At 37.3% G+C, this 21,386-nt stretch overlaps 1 protein-coding gene across 3 annotated transcripts in view; it reads right to left on the bottom strand.

Moving 5' to 3' along the window:
• The window catches only part of St7l (suppression of tumorigenicity 7 like), a 66,615-nt gene that overhangs the window by 27,546 nt on the left and 17,683 nt on the right, over positions 1–21,386 (bottom strand). For all 3 annotated transcript variants that reach the window (XM_052179563.1, XM_052179565.1, XM_052179564.1), the window contains 6 exons: positions 20,127–20,205; positions 13,679–13,833; positions 11,638–11,735; positions 10,600–10,714; positions 7,944–8,016; positions 6,549–6,651 (listed from right to left, as the gene is read on the bottom strand). In XM_052179563.1, the coding sequence (XP_052035523.1) occupies positions 6,549–6,651; positions 7,944–8,016; positions 10,600–10,714; positions 11,638–11,735; positions 13,679–13,833; positions 20,127–20,205 (623 nt within the window). The remainder of the gene's footprint in view (positions 1–6,548; positions 6,652–7,943; positions 8,017–10,599; positions 10,715–11,637; positions 11,736–13,678; positions 13,834–20,126; positions 20,206–21,386) is intronic.

The raw sequence follows: 21,386 nt of genomic DNA on the forward strand, positions 1-21,386 counted from the left end.
ACACAGAATCTTTTTCAGTGACTTGGAAAAGAATTTTTGTTGAACTGAAGCTATAGCCAGGTAATGAGGAACAAGTCAAAAACAATGAAAATATACTATTTTACTTTGGTACTATGTCATAGTTATATATGAAATCCATCCAATAGGAAAGAATCTATATAAATAATCAACATTAATGAAATACCTCAAAGCAAATCCATAGGCTGAAGAGATTTATATCATCTTCCTGTTGGACATCTAACAGCTTCCAGTTTTAACAAACTGCACAGCTCTCGACCTATAGACATTCTGTTATATGGAAACTTGCCAGAAAATAGTTCCTGCTTAAACACTTTTATCTCCTGTCATTTTACTGCCAAGACTCATGGAACTATTTGACAAAGTTTCATAATAAATTTGTAGGGCAAAAGAAAATGTAAATGTATGTACCGAAACAACACTCTTCAATCAGTTAAATAAGTTATTAGATCCCACAGTTGAAGTTTGAGGGGTATTCCCTAAAGCCCTTTCTGCTTGCTTGATCCAGCTGAGAGTCAGGAACAGCACCCTCGGCAGAGAAAGAACTGTGCGTGCTTCCTCATTTATAAAACCTGGCAAACACAGCTACTAATTCCACAGCTCTTCCAGTTCATGGACATCAGTATTATTTAAGTGTGATGTTATTCAAGTTGTTGGGGCTTAGAGTTTCTCCAGGAAATCTTAACAATTACCTTGATGACACTCAGCTTAAAGCACCTGACTACAAAGGACAGTTCACAGCACCATCATACCTAGCTGTATATTCTGACAGAGCTCAATTGGCAACTGCTCTGATATTTGGTGGAGGGGAAACTAATTTTTATCTATAAATAAAAAAAAGTATTAAATATATATGTACAACATACAGTTTTATAAAATAGCATTACATCAAATCAAGATGCATTTGCATGGAAAAGCAAACAATCCCTGGAGTGAAGACACAACTTACACAACAGAAAATGTGTGCTAACCACGTATCAGCCAAGCAATTAATATCCAGAATAAAGAACTATAAAAATTAAACACCAAAAACTCCACAAATAATCCTATAGATAAATGGGCTACCCAAAATACAATTATGAATTATATTATATAACATATCAATAGTTTCTATTTGGCTACATACTAAATAAAATAGAATTTAATAAAATAAATTGACTAATGAACCAAATAGTTTTCAAGAAAAAAATGCAAGCGAACAATAAATATTTGCAGAGTATTCAATACCCTTACTCATTAGGGAAAAACAAATCTGCTTTGAGGTTTCACCTCACCCAAATCAGAATGAACTTATGACAAAATACACTGGTGAGACAGTAACAAAAGAAGAACTTTTCTTATTCACTGCCTGGCAGGATTATATCAGCTACTATGGAAGTCAGTATAGGAATCCCTTAAAAACTGAGCACAGAACTCTTGGATATACACCCAAATGACTCTAACCAACAACAGAGAGACTTGTGCATCCAGGAAGGAGCCGCTCCCCCCGAGCCCCCACTGGGGGACAGAGCGGCGTGCTGCAGCCTGTGTGTGGGAGTTAGGCACCATCACTGTCTATTGATTGATCACAAAGCTTTGGTGACATAACTGCAAATCTTTTGCCATATTTTAATGGAACAATTTGTTAGTTTTAGGACTATATTATCTTCCACTGATCTACATTTCTGTATTCAAGTCAATAAAGCTTAATTATTAAAGCTTTAAAATGTACGGAACCTGGTTAGGGTAAATTTTCCAATCTTGTTCTTATTTCTCATAGGTGGTTTTTTTTTTTTTTGTTTGTTTTTTGTTTTTTATTTATTTATTTATTTTTGGCTATTGTAGATCTTTTGCATTTCTGTATCAGTTTTAGCATGACTCTATAAATGTCTGCTAAAAAAAGCAAACAAAGAAACAAACACCCTTTAGTCAGACCTTGAAAAGAATTATATCAGAGCTGAAGAGATGGCTCCACGGTTGAGAGCACTGACTACTCTTTCAGAGTTCCTCAGTTCAATTCCCACCAACCTACATGGTGGCTCACAACCATATATAATGGGATCTGGCACCCTCTTCTGGGGTGCAGGCATATATGCAGGCAGAACACTGTGTATATAATAAATAAATAAATAAATAAATAAATAAATAAATAAATGCTTAAAAAAGAATTACATCAAATGTATACATTGATACAAGTCAAATTGTGATTGTGGCAATATTTAGTATTCTAGTCAATTCACACATATGAATCTGAATTAAATCTTCCTAGCTTCTCTCAGGGAAAAAAAAAAGTGCATCTTATGAACACTACATATTTTCAAAAACACATTCAATCCTGATGTCATTATGCAGTAAACAATTTAAATATCTAATTATGGCAATGCCTAAATTACTAATACTATGTGGCCCTTAAGAGTTTTACAAACAAATACACATTACTAACTGCTATTACTGTGAATATATTTTGCATGAAATGGTTTTAGAAACAGGAGTCCCAACCATCAGAAGCAGAGGGCCTACACGCTGCTGGCCTGGGTGTAGATGAGCCGGCCTGAGGGCATGAGAGTAGGAAAGCTGGTTCTGCACCTTGCCAGCTCCGAAGCTGGCTGAGCTGGCCTGGGCAGTGCTAGAGAGCTCGCCCTAGGGGTGTGGGTACAGGAAAGCTGGTGGGCATTCCAGCTCAGCTACACCCAGGCCCAGACTGTAGTATAGGTTGGCTTAGCCCAACATCTATCCTATCTATAAAGTGCTGGAATGTGTGAGGGCAGGTCCTACAGACCCAAAGCTGCAGGATCTCCAGGACACAGGGCAGTAACAGGAGAGCAGAGACGAGTCCTGGTGAGGATCCAGTATCGATAATGTAACAGAATCCAGAGGCCTTGAGCCAAAACAATGATTCACTGCAGTGAATATTTACAAGAAGTGAAGACAAAAGGTTATACTGTACGACACACTGACACACTATAGTTTCCACAACAATGCTTTTTTCTCTGTTGGTGGGATGAGGTTGCAAAGGCAGAGCAAAGCTATGAAGAGACAGGGAGATGAGAAAACTGGAGCCCATGATGTGAAATTTGTGAAGAATCAATAAAGTTTTTTTTTTTTTTTATAAAAAGATTACAGTGAACCTTGGAGAATAACAGTATTAACAAATCACTTATGTAATAATTCTTATGTGATAGAGTCTCTTTCAAGCACCTTTAACTATAAACTAGTAAGCTTCATCACAACTCTATGAAGTAGGGAATGTTATCTTCACTTCAGGTAAGAGGAATCTTGCCAGGTATTGTGGTGCATGTCCTTTATCCCAGCAGTTGGAAAACAACACACACACACACACACACACACACACACACACACACCACATGTAAGCATAAGGAAATCCGAGTACAACAAAGTGAAGTAATTCATCTAAAGTCACACAGCTAGGAAGCAGTGGAGCTGGAATTAAAACTCCAGCAGTTTGGTTGTGGAATTCATTCTCTTAACTCCTCTGAAGCAAGAGGGTGGGAGGTTTTAAAAAATATTTATAGACTTGAATTTCCAGTAATGAGAGACTGGGTGATTCTGATTAACCATTCCAGGAAAATTAGGATTGAAAATAGTAAAACTAAATTCACAAGGATTAGCAAACCATGAAGAATTACCAGACTACAGTCCAAAGATAGCCAGACGAGTAAGCCACAGCTGAATTTTCTTCTACACTGAGGATCCTCCAACTGTGTGAGATGGGTAACAAGCCAGTCAACATCTTGTTGACTAGGGGAAGGGGGAACAGTGCATGTCAACAGTGCAAGTGCGTCTACAACTAAGGAGTAGGTGGGGCCCTGAGAGGCTGAATCCCAGGAATAAGGATGATCCAGAAGTAGTTTTAAGTCATCTGGGTGGTCCAGAAAACAACATCTCTTAAACTTTAAAGCAATTTGGTTTGCTAGTACTTCTTGCAGTCATCTAAGAGTGAAACAGATCTTTTCTGGAAGAAAATAGTATTACTCAAAGTTTCAACCCAATTTTACAACTTTTCAAACAAAATATCTGGCATATAGACAAAAGGAATTAATCATAAATCATAAAGGAAAACATGATGTTAACAGGAAAAAACACAGCAAGTTAGACATGGTAGCACACACCATAATCACAGCACTTGAGAGGTATAGGTAGGAATGCTGAGAGTTCAAAATCATCCTCAGCTACATGAGTTTGAGGCCAGTTTAGGCTGTAATAAGCTTTGTCACCAAAAAATATTGCATTTTTAATTATAATTAACTTATAACTTTAGATATTAAACTAAAGGAAGGAAATTCATAGTTCATAGCTTCTTAAAAAGAGAACATCAAAATCAGATGGTTTTATAAGAAAGGTTTACTAATCATTTGAGGCAGAAATAATTATCATTTTATATAAATTATTCCACAGAATAAAAAACCAGAGAGTCTACGCAGCTGCCCGGTGATATCAGTGTCCCATGTAGGGACTTAAATCACGTCTCCTCCTCTCAAAGCTCAGGGATCATCACAAAAGAGGTGGAAAGACAGAGCCAGAGGTGAAGGACAACTACAGCAAAGCAGTGTATCCAGACACAACAGGGCAGTTACACATATGAAGCCAGCAACTGTTCTTGCAGACGGAATCCCAGCATGGAGCGGCGAAGTGGTCATGAAGTGCTACTCTAGCTGAGGAGCTATTTGTGACTGATGGCTGCTGGGAGAGCAGAGAGAGTGAGTTTTCTTTAAAGATGTAGCTCTAAGAGGCTAGCCATGTTCTAGTAGACGGTTCTACACCCAGGCACATACTGGAAGCACTAAATGGACTCTGGTTTAAAAAAAACAGCCAACAAACCAAGAAATTGGGAGGGAACAGGGGTGTGAGGAATGGTGAAAGAACTGGGGCAGAGGGAGACAGAATGATCTTAATTCATTTACAATTCTGTACAACAATTGTGTACAGAAAGGAGGAAGTAAGTACTGCGGATGGTAAGGGAATCAATGCTCTGGGTGGGGAGGAGCTGTACCTGGGAGAGGCAGTAGGAGGGCCTCCGGGCCTGGTATGTGCTACCTGTGACCTCAGAGGCAGTTTCCCAGTATCTACTACTCAGCCATAGATGTTAGACATCTTCATTCTCTCCTTTCCTCCCTCTCCCTTCCTCCTTCTCTCCTTCCCTCCCTTTCTTTCCTTCCTTCCTTCCATCCTTCCTTCAGATGGACTTAATATGTAGCTCTCAAATTCTTAATTCTCCTGCCTCAGCCTCTGTAGTGCTAGAATTTCAGGCATGTCTAATTCATTAACTTATTTCACATCTTCACTTATTCTAAAAGGTAAGCAACTTCTTGAAGAGTTTCTTTTAGAGGTTAATGTCTTTTATTCATTATATATTGTCTCTCTGTGTGCATAATTGCATGGCACACATTATATATGTTGAGGTGAGAGGACATCTTGCAGGAGTCAGTTCATTAGACTTAGCAGGAGGTGATTTTACTGGCTGTCCACCTTGTAGGCTCTTGGGTTAATATCTTTACTGTCTCCCAGCCTACAACCTCCATTAACATATACTGAATCATGGCTAGAATTTCATGCAGTAGTAAAGGAGTCTATTCCTAAATAATCTGTCATTCTTAAAATGAAAAATTGTTTGTAAAACCCAAATTTTAATCTTGGGTTTGAGTATTTGGCTAATATTACATAGATTAGTCAATCATTTGTATACATGTAAGTTGTACAAAATAAAGACTAATGGAGCAGGCTGATTAATCTGAGCTTTAATAATTAACATCAACTTCATTTATCTGCTGCAATCTATTATTGGTTAATCTCATGGAATACAGTTTTTGTCTACTCAGTCCTAGTTCACAACTCGGCTATGCTTCCAGAAAAGCCTTTTATAATACAGAAAAATTGATTCTGTGATCTGAAATATAAATGACTTTCTATAGCAATCTACTCATTTAATTGTTTCTTCTCTATAACTATAATAAAGACCAATTAAGTGCAGCTGGAATGCAGCCCAGTGATAAGTTCTTGGCCAGCAGAGGCAAAGCACCGCATTCATCACCAGCACGGAGAGAGAGTAAGTTAAGCAAACACAATTCAGAGTTTATTCTGCCAGCAATTACAAAGGCCATGGGGAACTAATTGCTTCTAACCAGGTTGTTATTAATTTTCTTATTTTAAAACAGGGACTGGAGTGTTCCAGGCTGGCTTCAAACTCGCTGGAGAGTAAGTAAGCAGAGGGAGGATGAACTTGAGCGTCTGACCTTTGCCCCACCTCCACATGCCAGGGCATGACCCACCATGCCTAGCTCCTCTGGCTCTACAGACTGAGGTCAGGACAGGGCACACAACACAAGCATGCTGCCAACAGAACCACATCCCTGCCCCTAATTATTTCTAAATGCCTACTTAATATTAATAAATGCCTTCTCAGTATTTAAGATGAATGCTGAATAGTGCAAGCTAAAACAATTCTGATACAGAGAAAACCATACATTTTCGTTTACTGTCGTAAATTTGTTAAATTTAAATAAAAGTAGTACTTTTATTTTAAAAATTCTTACTTTTGGAACGTGAGGATTAAATTCCACAGCTCTATGAATTGCTTCCACAGCATTAATTTCTGCTGTGCTTAACCCTTTTCTGAAGGCTGTTTCTGGAGAGAATCTGAAGAGAAAACCACAAGATGGAGAAATGAATGAACCATATGTACAGTCTACTGGGAACTATATACATGGATTTAGATTACAATTTATCTCCCCAAATCCAAGGTATTTCTAGCAATGGCCAAAGACAATAACCAATAAATGTGAAAGTAAAGTCTCTGGTTCAACTTGCACACAGAATAAAAGAAGAAATGAAAATCGCAGCCTCAAGTATAGTGAGACTTTGAAAGACACCATTAAACCCACTTTGGGATGAGTGACTATAATAAGAAATGTCACTGAGGGATCAGAAAATCTCAGCAAGCACAATACAGACTTTATTAAATTTTAAGTTATAAGTAATAAACTGTGATTACTGTATTCCAATTTATTTCAAAATACAAATCTAAGGTGAAAGAAATGAGTGTCATTCGGTTTCTGGTGCTCTCATTATTTGCTTGTTTGCCTGCTTGCATGCTTGTTTGTTTATTGATAGTGTCTCCTCACTGGACCTGGCTAGATTCTGAATATTTCAACTGCCAAATAAATAGAACTGGCTAAGGACAGCCAGACTGTAAGATGGAGTAACTGCAATGTGGTATCAAGGCAAGATGAAACCAATCTGCCTACTACGGACCTTACTGTTACCAGTACCACTGCTACCATATTAACTGTGTGCTTTTTTTTTTTTTTGAAACATTTATACCCTAGGATGTCCTTCAGCTTGCTATATAGCCAAAGCTAGTCTTAAACTCCTGCTCCTCCTCCCAAAAGCTGGCATTACAGATATAAGGTCCATGCTCAGTTCTTTGTGTGCTCCTTCTTCACTGAAATTGCTATAGTCATTTAATTCATATATTCCTCACAAACCACTCTACAATATTATTCTATTTCATAAGCTTATTTTCATGTGCATTGGTATTTTGTCTGCATATGAGTTTGTTATTGAATCCTCAAGAACTACAATTACAAACAGCTGTGAGCCACGCCATGTGGGCACTGGGAGTTGAACCCGGGTCCTCTGAAAGAGCAGCCAGTGCTCTTAACCTGAGTCATCTCTTTAGCCTCCTAATGTTACTCTCAAAGTAACAATTTGCCTAGCTATATCTAGAGTATATTAGAGTATGAATTTGAGTCCCAGTTTACTCAACTCTAATAAGCTCTGTCACCAATCTACATGCAATGAAAAGCCTCAAAGTCACAGAAGATCTTTATATGGAAGGAAACAGAAAGGAGTAAGAAGAAAAAAACTTATTAAATGTTCAGAAGTCTTTCCAAATGATTTGGAAATAACATGGCTTCCTAAATACTTACTTATCTGAGACAGTTCTTGTTTTCAGTAGCGCTGCTGTGTAGCAGATGGCTGCTGACTTTGGAAGGCTTATATCTGTAACAATTATTATGGTCAGTTATAAGTCATAGGACAAACTCATCAGCTGTAATACAGTAGTACCTGGACACACTGTTGGATGGTCTGAGTTTGATTCTAGATTCTACTATTTTCTAGTGGTATATCCCTGGGTGCTTGTAACAACTTTATTGATCTCTTTTTGAAATGGAAAATGGTACAGAGGGGTTAATCTATTGTCTTAGTTAGAGCTTCTATTCCTGCACAAACATCATGACCAAGAAGCAAGTTGGGAAGAAAAGGGTTTATTGAGCTTACACTTCCATGCTGCTGTTCATCACCAAAGGAAGTCAGCACTGGAACTCAAGCAGATCAGGAAGCAGGAGCTGACACGGAGGCCATGGAGGGATGTTACTTACTGGCTTGCTTCCCCTGTCTTGCTCAGCCTGCTCTTTTATAGAACCCAAGAATATCAGCCCAGAGGTAGTACCACCCACAAGGGACCCTCCCCCGCCTTGATCACTAATTGTGAAAATGCCCCACAGCTGGATCTCATGGAGGCACTTCCCCAACTGAAACTCCTTTGTGATAACTCCAGCCTGTGTCAAGTTGACACAAAAAAACAGCCAGTACATCTATATTGATAAAAATCCTCTGTATAATTATAACAGGTATTCAACAAACATATATAATATTCTGTTTACAATAAGACAAGTCAGAGGAAATCCACAGTATTTAAAAGTATGTAAAACCCAATAATAGAAAAAATTAAAATATTTAACTGCTATTATATCTGGATTAATTTTAACTTTTTTCTAAGTTTTTGTCTTTTCTACATTTTTTATGTGACCACATTTCATAGAATATAAAATTAAACTGAGATTATGAGCAAAATAAATCTTTTTTCAGAACAATGCCTAAAAGAGTGGTACTGAAAGATAATGAAGTGCTCTCATGAGGAACTCAGCTCAGGCTTACAGTGAACCGAGATCCCAACAACTTCAGGTCTGTACAGTGATGTACAATGAGATACATGAACACTAAAGCCATGGAAGCACCAAACGAGGTAGGCTCTATTCAGTTTAGTAGGTTTTAATTTATTCTAACCTTTTTTTTTTTCCTGAGACAGGGTTTCTCTGTGTAGTCCTGGCTGTCCTGGAACTCACTCTGTAGACCATGCTGGACTCGAACTCAGAAATCTGCCTCTGCCTCCCAAGTGCTGAGATTAAAGCCATGCACCACTACTGCCCGGCTTATTCTAATTTTTTATATTCAGTCCCTAAGCCTGCATAACACAAATATCACAATAGGCCATACATCCAGTAGGTTACATATGGAAGGACTTTTTCACAAATTTCCCCATGAGCCTAACCATTGTGAAGATCTGTCTAAGAATTCCAGTTATTTAAAAGAAATAAACGTAACCTATCAAATATATCACACTTCAACCTTCCCAAATCATGGGGATCCTAAGCCAATGGCAGGAACCTCTGCCAGGACCTGTGAGTGACAGTCCATGTTCTACTACATGAGAGATGTGAGCAGAAACATTGCAAGAGCTAGGAAATTGCAGCATGGACTTTCATCAACTGTGGATTAAAAAGGGGGACTAAAAGAATAAATCATGACCGAAAACCTCAGAGGAGCTGAACCAGGTTTATTAAAGTAAAAATTATCTTTAATAAACTTATGAAGACCTAAACCTTAAGAAATGTATGCACATTAAAAATATCCTAGCTGGGCACAGTGGACTATATTTTTAATACCAGGACTTGAGAGGAGGGAAAGATAGAGGCAGGCAGATCTAAGAGGGAGGCAAACTAAACTGATCTTACTTTGAATCAATGAAAAGAAAGTCTGCTTTCAGCACTGACCCAAATCCATTTGTAGCCAACTGTTATTGTTATAATAATACAAATAGCTAATATATGTGGAATTATTCTTACAAAATAACTAGCAAACAAAGAAATGAAACAGCTGAATCAAGATTCATTTACTGGGAAATATTACCCAATATTTAACCTTCTTAAACTCCAGTTTCCTAATTTAGTACCTATGAAGAGTAAAAATACTTGTCCTAAAGCCTAAATACATGTCCACATCACATGGTTATTATATGGATGCAATGAAATTATATAAATCACTTTTTTAACTAAAAATAATTTTAAAACTGTAATTCTGAATTATTCTTATAAAGATTATAGTGCAACTTCTTTTGGTATTTCTTAGATGCCAAAATCCACGAGGCACCCTACTATGTGCACAGTGTCTATACTTTTCCAGTTACCTTTCCTCATATGCTACCTGTTGTATACTGTCCAATTCTCTGTGTGTTCCACGAAGTCTTAAATGCAATGAGAGAGAAAGCCATGTTTTCCTGTTCACCATTACATCCTAAGAGCCTCACACATATTACGTACTCAGTTAATAAAGAATACATCCTCCCACAGGAAAAGCTCCTTCTTGTAAGCTTTTGATACTGGAAAGACAGATAAAGGAGATACTTGATAAGTGGCTATACCTGCTCCATGAAAACTGACTGCTAAGACTGGAAAGAGACAATAAAGAATAACTGATGAGACTACACCCACGCTATCTACTAATACACACCAAAAAACTCACCATCATATTTTGCCAGGACTGCTTGAACATCTGCATAGGCCTGCAATTCTAGAAGTGATTCTAAAAGATTTTCATGGATGTTCAACATGGTAAGAGGAGGAAATTCTTTCATCAACTGTGTATTAAAAGAAAGAGGAAAAAAAGGACTAAAATCAAAATAAATCATGACAAAATAACTCAGCAGTTTGTTAAAGTATGTTATTTTCCTTTTTATAAAATTACAAAGATCTTAACCTTATGAAATATACATATATTAAAAATATCCGCTGGGCAGTGATGCCTTTAATCCCAGTACTCAGGAGGCAGAGGCAGGCAGACCACTGTAAGCTGGAAGCCAGCCTGGTCTGCAAAATGATTTCCAGGACAACCAGGGCTACAATGTGAGACCATGTTCCAAGTGCGTACATATGTATGTGTGCGTACATATGTATATATGCACTTACTGTCCTGCTAGATGGGTAATTGAAAGGTAGTGATTCTGGGGCTGGAGAGATGGCTCAGTGGTTAAGAGCACTGTCAGCTCTTCCATAGGACCTGCGTGAGATCAATTCCCAGTATCCACATGGCAGTTCATAACTACATGTAACTCCAGTTCCAGGGGATCTGACACCCTCACACAGGCACATGCAGGCAAAACATCAATGCACATAAAATAAAAACAAGTTATTTTAAAATAAAATAGTTGGGCAGTGGTGGCGCATGCCTGTAATCCCAGCACTTGGTAGGCAGAGGAAGGCGAATTTCTGAGTTCAAGGACAACCTGGTCTACAGAGTGAGTTCTAGGACAGTTGGGGCTACACAAAGAAACCCTGTCTCAAAAAAAAAAAAAAAAGAAAGAAAGAAAGAGAGAGAGAGAGAGAGAGAGAGAGAGAGAGAGAGAGAGAAAGAAAGAAAGAAAGAAAGAAAGAAAGAAAGAAAGAAAGAAAGAAAAAATAAAAATAAAATAATAAGTGATTCTGCATTAAAATAACTGATAATTTTTTTGTTTTTGTTTGTTTTGGGTTGTGACATAATGGTTCAGTTATCAAATTTACTTACATCTCTCATTATTTTCACTGCTTCTCTTATTCTTCCCAATTTTCTTGCACACATTGCCAATCTTCTTTTAATATACACAAGTACATTGGTATCTCTCCCTATTTAAAACAACAAGAAAATTACACAACTCTCACTTTTGTATCATGGCCTAACATTTCATCTTGGAAAACTTCTTAAAAATTAAATATCAAAATACATTATTATTAATGAATGCTAAATGTAAGTGATAAATAATAAGTATTTTTATGTGTTTCCAATATTAAAACCTTAAAATATATTTGATTACTTTTTCCTCTAGTAGTAAGCAATTTGAGCATAGTACATAATTTCTTTGGTTGATGAGTTTAATACTGACAGAAAACAAGAAGATATTAATAGGAAGATATATTTGTCTATTTCAAGTTTCTACATAAACAACCTATAATTTTAGTATTATTATTTTGGCTCAAAGACTCTAAATTTACAAAATTTACATGAATAATATAAATTTGATTAAGTTAGTAATTAAAAAATGTTTTCTAGAAAGGACTATGAGAACACTCTTTAACATGGGCCAGTGGGATGGCTCAAAAGACAGAAGACACTTGCTGCCAAGCTTGGTGACCTGAGTTTGATCCCTGGGATCCATATGGTAGAAGGAGAAAACTGACACACAAGTTCTTTTCTGACTTCTATGCATGCATGTGTGCATATGCACATACATTCAATTATAAATACATAAATAAGTATAATTTTTAAAATTAAAAAATTACATTTGATATTATGCAAGGACAAATAGCAAGAGCTTTTTATAGATGTAGTTTCATTAGTTCCAGGTTGCAAAATTAACTATTCCAATAGTTTTGTATAATAACATGCCTTAATGAAATATATTGTAAACACCAGTATTTAACTAAGAGAAAACATTAGCCAAATTTTAATTTCCATAAACAAAAGATGTAGAACTTAGCTGCTAAGAGATAATGCCTTGTGTAAACATATTTCAATTTATTGCTTAGTATCTGCCAAAATCATGAAACTAAAACCCCTTGGCTACAAGTCTCAGTCAGAAACAGCAACACTGCCCATTCTAACAGCATTGGTAAGTGTCGCAACCCTAACCAGAAGAGCATCTCCAGAAGAAAGCAGTCCCTGTGCTTCATCTGATCTCAAGCACGCTGGAGAAAAATCAATCAGAGAAAGAACCAATGTCACATACAAAACTGAAGTATGGGCTAGGAAACCAGCGGGTGTGAAAGGAGCAGGCACCAGAGAGATCCAAATACGGAAGGGGGAGGAGGGAGGAAGGAGGGAGGAGGAAGGGAAGAAAAGAGGGGGGGAAGAAGGAAGGAGGAGGAAGGGAGGAAAGGAGGGAGGAAGCTGAGTAGAGCAGAGAAGGACCCACCCTTTGGCACCACATACAGATCCATAGATGAAGAGCAAACAAAATGCTGTTTGGACTGGGAGTTCACCTCAGGGTTATATACTGTCAAGCATGTGGGAAGAAAAACCTGGATCTGATTCCTGGAAATGCAAAAAAATACCCCTCCATTGCTCTGAGGAAGGATCTGGAGAAAGATAATGCTTACTGTTTAGAGAGAATCTTAGTACTGCGGGCATCATTAGAGGAGTCTCTAGAAAGTCTTATTTGTCTAGTGACCAGACAGCTCTTGTAGGAAAGAAAATGCTCAGTCTCAAAATAGTGTATTTTTTTTCTAGGTAACTAAACAAATCTGTTCCATTCCACAAACACTGTCAGGATAATACATCCTTCTTCCTGTACCGTTGGCTTGTTAGTATTATCAGGTCAGAAATAGAATCTATCAGTTGCCTCATAAAAACTAGCAAATTTTTATATATTAATTTATTATTGTTGTTTTATGCTTTAAACACAAAGTTCAGAACTTAAAGACAAAACCTGGCCCTGGTGGCACAGGCCTAGAATTCCAGCTTAGAAGGGAAGACCAGTTCTGGACCATCCTCATCTACATGGCAAACGTGAGGCTAACACCTTGAGAAACCAAAGGGGGAAGGGAGGAATAAGCAGTTTAAACGTGCTTACGCAGTTGAGCTTCATGCTGAGGACTCTGGTGCTGGCACTGCTGTGACCTTCTATAAATGATCTCTCCCGCCCTGAGTGCCTGTTTAAAGAGCCTTTCAGCATCTACAATGGTGGTTGCTTCTTCTTCGGCCAGGAGAACATAGGCAGTGGCACAGCTATAAAGCAAGCAAGCAAGGCAACGTTAAGCTCAGGGTGAAGGCCATTTTCTCTTGCACAGGCCCTTGTATGCCATGCTTCCCTCATCCCTACCTATACTTTCCATCTTTGAGTTAAAAAGAAAACATCATTCAGTACGTCAACTCACTAGCAGTACACTAGTATATTTGTTACGTCCAACCCCACAATGCTTTATTCACTATTTTCTGTCTTTTTTTATTTCTATCTCTGCTCTCTGACCCTTTGCTTTGATTTTGTGGAAGGTGAGAAAAAGTAAGATTCACAAAAAGTTGCTTTAAAAAGTAGTTGTAAGCACCACACCCCCACAGGTCACACCTGCTCCAAGCCACTGCCTGCTCTGTATTAGCGACTATGGGAGTGCAAACTGGGAGAGTCCCTGGGCTGGCTAACTAGGACCCTCTATGTGATCAGAAACAGTCCTACCCTAAGACTTTTCTACCCAAGGCTGTCTGTGGCCTCTCATGGGCTTATTCACACAAGTCTGTGTTCCAGTCCTTCCTCTCATACACCAATGCTCAAACGCACACCCATGTTTCCCCAAGTTTCTTTTCTTCACCCAGCTAAAACACAGAGATTTTTGATTGTATCTTTAAAGTCAACAGCTGGCCAATAAAATAAACTAATTCTTGGCTTTGTGTAAGAAAGAAAACAAAAAGTTTCCCTTCCATTCAGATAAATAACCAGAACATTTAGTTTGAAGATGATGTATTAGTTCTGCTTGTCCAAGCCTACAGAGTCCAGCATTTAAGTCAGCAGCCACAGCAGTTACTGAACATTTAATCTAAACTGATATGGCATGCTAGTACATAATCAACATTTAAAGACTGAGAAAATCTAAAATACCTCATTAATAGGTTTTAAAAAAATTAATCATATGTGAAAACATTTTATATTTTGACTATTAACAAAACACTCAAACTAATTTCTTTTGTAACTTCTTAAATATGGCTATTGGAAATCTAAAAAGCTACATATATGGTTCACATGCTCCAATTAATCAAAGATTATTGACAAAAAATGCAAGGGAAGGCACAAAAGTCAGTGATTGAAGTAGCTATCACCCACATCTACAATCCCAGTACTCAGAACCCTGAGGCAGGAGGGCCTTGAGTTTGTGGACAGCCTCGACTATAGAGGAGTCCCATGTAATTTGCACTCTATGACAAGAGCCTATTAATGAATAATAATAATAATAATAATAATAATAAAAACAACAACAACAACAATAGCAACAACAACAAAGATAGCCATCCCCTCAATTAGGGCCAAGAAGGCCTTTCAGATATGAAAATGTAAACTGCATCACTGGGACATTTTTCAGATAGCATTTTAAATTTATATATATATAATAATTTTTACTAATCGACACATTTCTCCAATGCATTACATTAGATTTTTATAAAACTGGTTTAAACACTAAGAATCCTACTGGCCATCCCCAAAACAAATTTCAAATTTTTGTTGTTGTTCACAACAGAATTATGCTACGCAACCCAGGCTAGCCTTGAACTCTCGTTTTCCTGATTCAGCTTTTCAAGTTATTATAGATGCACGTCACAACACCTATCATCAGATATTTGTATTTATTGTTTTGTTTCAAACACTTTTAAATAACCAGGAAAGAAATCTTTTTGTAGGGCTGGGGATATAGCACAGTGGTAGAACACTTGCCTAGCATGCTTGAGGCCCTGGGTTCGATCCCAGCACTGCAAAACAAAACAAAACACCACTTTTGTAAGACCTTGATAGATAAAATTGATGAAATAGAATCTTAAATATCAACATAATTTTATTATTTTGTTTTGTGGTGCTGGGAATAAAACTCAGGAACTCACATGGTAGGCAATGTCTATCATTAAGATATATCCCCAACTCCTAACATAACTAAATTACAAGCCAGGTCTGGTGGTACAGGCCTATAATCCCAACTTCTTATAAGAGTGAGGCAGGAAAGTGACAAGTTCAAGAACTGCCTGGGCACATCAGGAAGCTTTTGTCTCCCAAAGTGTGTGTGTGTGGGGGGGGGGGGGAGTCTGTGAAGTAGCTCCAGGATAGAGCACTTGTCTGGCATGTGCAAGGCCCTGGGCTCTACCCCCAGTACCACCAAAACCACAACAAATCACATTATATGCTTCATGGCAATTTTGCCTTATATTCTTGAATCTAGATATATTATTACAAAAAAATTAGTCCTATGCATACCTAATGACTTTCTTTCATCTTAAATGGGTTAAATTCACACACCAGTGTAAAATTTTATTTAATTCATGTGCTTATTTTGTATTTGTTTATTATGTGTGCCTATGTGTACACCATAGCACACATGTAGAGGTCAGAGGACAGCTTGTAGGATTCCGCTTCCTCTTTCCACTACATGGGTTCTGGGAATCAAAGCCAGATCATCGTGCCTTTACCAGATGGGCCATCTTGTAGACCCATCAGTGTAATATATTACAATTGGAGAACTTAAAACATTTAATATATTTTCAAGGTTGTACAACTGTAGCCAGTACATAAAGCATGTTCGTCATCCCCAAAAGTGCCATAATCTTTCAGCAGTTCTACTGCCTCTCATGGTTCCCCACAGACAGTCACATATCACCTCTCCAAAAGAGTCCATGGTTTACCATATTGCTTGTGTCTTTGTTGTCTTGTCTGTTAAACCACTGGAAAATCCGGAGGCATAAGACTGCCCCATCTTTTTTCTCCTGTCCTCCCCACCCCACTCTCTCCCCTTCTCTTCTCTCTTCTCATTGCCCCACTCTTAGACATACATCCCTGACCCACTCCATGTTCTTTGATAAGAATTTATAGTTTAGTTAATTTTTAATTAATGGATATGTATCTGTGAGGAAGAGGAGTACAATTTCCAACCCGTAGATGTGGTTATCCAATTGTTTCGGTATCTTTTGCTAAAACCATCTTTTCCTCTACTGAGCTGCCTAGGCACCTCCATCAAAAATCACCTGAAAGTCCACAGACACGAGCTTATGTGCAGATTCCCAGCTGGAACCCACCAGGCTAGTTGTCTAGTCTTATGGCTTAGCCATCTAGTTTTGTAGTAAATTTAAAATTGGAAAGCATGGGTCTTCTAATGCTTTTTTAGGATTGTTTTTGACTAAAGTCCCTTGCAACAACACACAAATGATAAGACCAGTTTGTCCATTTCTACAAACATAGTAACTACAATTTCAATAATTTTTATATGTATGAGTGTTTTGTCTGCATGTATGTCTATGTACTATATGCATGTAATCCCCATTGAGACCAGTATAGGGTATTGGATTCCTAGGAAGTGGCATCAGATAACAGATATCACAGACACCTGTGAGTTGCCATGTGGGTGCTGAGAACCAAATCAGGGTCCACTGGAAAAGCAGCCAGTCCTTTTAACCACCGTCTACTTCCAGGAATCGTAATTTTAGCAGGAGTTACATTAAATCTGTAGTCTGATGTGGGGGAGCACTGACATTTTAATCAATGATATTTAATTTGTATAATACATGAGCAGAAGATTCCTTCTCACTTGTTTTGGTCTTTTTATTTTAACCATTTGAACAACATTTTGTGGGCACACATATGCCATCACGTGTGTTCAGAAGTGAGTAGGTGACTGTTAGAAGTCAGCTTGCTCCTTCCTAGGTTCTGGGATCACGCTCAGGTCGCCAGGCCTTCATCCCTCCGGCTGCTTTTCTGGCTATCAGTGTGCAGCTAGTACACTTTTTGGCTAATTTACTCTTATGCTTCCTGCCATTGTAAATAGAGCTGTGTTTATCACAACTATTTAGAAATGAAGCTAACTTTATACTCATACATTTTAAACCTAATTTATAAGCACGACTAGGTTTGTATGAATTCCTTACGGTTTTCTAGGCGTACAATCATATCTATGAAGAGACAGTTTACTTCTTCCTTTCAAATGCAGACACATTTTTTTCCTTTCTTGCTCAACTGCCTGTGTTAGACAGAAGTAGTGAGTGCGGGATTATGAGACCCTCTACTTCTCCGCCTTTAAGGACAGCTGCCTGTTTCTGAGACTACTTGAGCTCCCATGACCTGACACAGCCATGAAGAGTCCACTCAGACCCGTCACAGAGCTCCTGGAGCACATTTTTATTTCAGTTGCATTTTCAATCCCAGGATGTCCTCTTAGTTCCTTATGTGCCCAGATGTCCTTGATGAAATGTCAAAAACATATTGATAATTTTCTAATGATTAGACATCACCATGGACCTTTCTTGTAGTCTTTACTTTTTTGAACAAATTTAAAATAGATGATTTAAAGTCTATTAAAAAAGTTCAGACTTTTATTTTTTAAGTCATTTCCATGAATACTTTTTCCATTTTTGTTCTAGTTTCTTTGAATGCTGGTTTTTGTTGTTTTGTTTGGGATCAGGGTCTGGCTGTACCCCAGGCTAACCCAGAGCTCAGAAACAGCCTCCTGACTCCTGAGATTACAAATATGTACCATCATACCCATGATTTGTGCACACTTCATAATTTTTTTTGTTGAAAATTGAAAATCTTAACTCTAATATTATGGCAACTGTAAAATCTGATTTTCTGCACTCCCTCTTGTTGCTGCTGCTTGTTGGAGTTGTCTGTATGGTAGGGTTCCTGATGATTTTATAACTAAGTATTGTTATGTGTGACCAATGAGGTCTGTACTTGGTTAGCATAGTGCTTAATTAGTGGTCAGATAAAGGTTTCTTAAATATCTATGAACAAAGTACAAAACCCAAGACTCCACAGGTAAGCACTGTGTGTGTGTGTGTGTGTGTGTGTGTGTGTGTGTGCATGTTTGTGCATATATGTATATGTGTGTATATGTATATGTGTGTGTGCATGTGCATATTATATATATGCACTAGGACGCACTTTCAACACTCACTCAGGTATTTCACAGCTATCAGAGCTTTTATTTCCTCCTTGTGTCTGTCCAACCTAAACGTTATCTAGGCAGGACATTCCTTACATAGCTAACATTTTTAAATATTTTTATCATAAAATGATATTGGATTTTGTCATTTTGTTTTCATGAATTAAGATAATATATGGGCTTAAAAAGATTTGAAAACCAAGTATTTTCTGAGTATGTGCCCAACTCTGTCAAAAATTGTATCTTTGAGGCTCCCAAGAATTTGTGGAAGCTTTCTGAGGCCTTACTCTCCAGTGTCTCATTTCCTAACCTTTCCTCATATATTTTCTAGTTTGTCTATTTTCTTGTTCTTTTGTTTTATCTTTTATATAAGAAACAGATGGTTAATAACATATTTTCCTCTAAATATTTTCATCTTCGGCTGGTTGACTCAGAGAGTTTCAAGGTGACTGGAATAAAGGCAAGCCGTGGCTGGTGCTTCAGGGACCATCACATGAGTGAAACCAACAGGCACAGTTCTGCTCCTGGGCCTGATAGGCCTGCATCTGGGCTGCCATGTTCATTTTGTCTTCAAGAATGCCACTGGGCTAGAGTCAGAGGGCAAGCTAGAGAGCCAAGGGGTGCGCTCTTACATTCAGGTAATTTCTGCTCGACTCAACTATCTGAGGCTACTTCACGAAAGCTCTGCCTATTTCAGAGTCTCACTATGGCGGTCGCGTTCCTGCCAGCCAGTCACTAGCTGAGGCACGCTGCTGTTATTTTGCTCTCTTAAGAGGGTCTTCTTACTGATGATGAGAAAGTTTCAAGGAACACTCTCAATTCATATTAGCCAAGTAGCATTCTTTGAATAATGACATGTAACATTTATTTAAAGTGTATTATTCTATATTATTTAGGATAACTGGCACTGATTTGTGCCATTTAAACACTGAGTCAGGTTTACATTTTTGTCTTAAGATAAAAAGATAACACAAAGCGCTATGAAAGTAAATGCTGTAAACATGAAAAAAATGACAGCTACTTTTGAATCCTCTTTCACGTCTCAAAGCCCATTGCTGAGTACAAGTTCCCAGGTTGATGAATGCTTTAAATGAATGATTTAAATGAAAAACCAAATAAAACAGAGACACAGGTACTTAACTACTAAGTATTATTAGCATTCTTCATTAGTAGTCTTTTATTTTAAAAAGAACTTCTAAAATACTTTATATAAGACCATATAATAATTTACACTTCCACAAGCAAATTACAGATGTCAGTAAACACTGTAAATTTTATCTCTAGAGTACAAGATAGAAATGGAGACTGTTCTGAATCTTATGAACAGATAAAAGGAAATACAAAATTATTTGCTTGTGTTTCCTTTAAAACAAATGTATTTTTCCAACTTACTCATTGTTTAGCTCTAAAGCTTGATAGGCTGCTTTGATTCGAGCTGGAGGATTTCTTTCCCTCCATGCCTTCTGCATAACTGTGGGAAAAATATTTCAAAAGTGGATGAGATGGTAAACATAAATAATCTTATGTAAAACGTATGAGAATGAGCTAAAAGAGTAAACAGAGCCTTAAACATCATGTTTTTAAAACATATGAAACTAGGCTACTAGCTCACATTTACATGAGAAATTTGTGTTAAATCTGGAAGCTTTTATATAATAAAAATATTCTATGATCTATTTTTATAACAACATATAAAGAAAGTAATTAACTTAATCACACCATTATTACGTATGAACATTTATGTATCTAAGTGCATGTCAAAGTAAATTTGAGTGAAACTAGATTAGAATAAACATGAAAAGTTCTACTTTCATCTTTCTGAAAAGGGCATATAGAACTACTGAACATTAAAATAAAAAAATAAAAATGGTATTTTTTTGAAATACACAAAAGCTTAAAAAGTCTTTGTTCAATCAATGATTCAGTGTAGGAAAAATCTATAGATGTGCATTTTCTATGAAAACTGGGACAGAAGACTGGGATAATTTAGAATACAGTACATCTCTGGAAAACCCCAGTTTTATCAAGCCACTAACCTAAATTAGGATTTCTTTGAAAAAATGGGATGGGTTTTGCTACCATTTAATGAACCAAAATGGAGGTATTGCACTTTATGATGTCACTTAAAAGCTAAACAAACATACACAAAGTATATTCTTAAAACTACCTGGCTTACTTTACATTTGATAAGAAAAATGGAGAACTTAAGGATGTTGACTTTGGAACAAAGCCTCCAACTGTACAGAAAGAATAACCTGGAAAATGTTTGAGTTTTCCTTTGGAAACAAAATATTAGTCTTGGCTCAGAAAATGAGACAATATATTCCACATGTGTAACAAAAATACATTTTTCATATCAAACGTGTCACCAGCTAGCTGACAGCTAATGCTTCCTGAACTTGACAAACTGATCCAAGCCAGCACCACCTGATTCTGACCAGGTAAAGAACATCAATCTGCCACAACACTAAAATAGGATACAGAAACAGAATGTGGTATTAGGCTAGTGGACCTGTGAAGACCAGATTCTCTTCTATAAACTGTGTAGTATTTATAGGCCAAATTTTAATGCTGAATTTCTATCAATATTTGAGGTAATTATATAGTATATAACCGTAATTTATCTAGTACATAACCATAATCTATCTAATT

This window comes from Apodemus sylvaticus, chromosome 4, assembly GCF_947179515.1.
Source record: "Apodemus sylvaticus chromosome 4, mApoSyl1.1, whole genome shotgun sequence".
NCBI lineage: Eukaryota > Metazoa > Chordata > Mammalia > Rodentia > Muridae > Apodemus > Apodemus sylvaticus.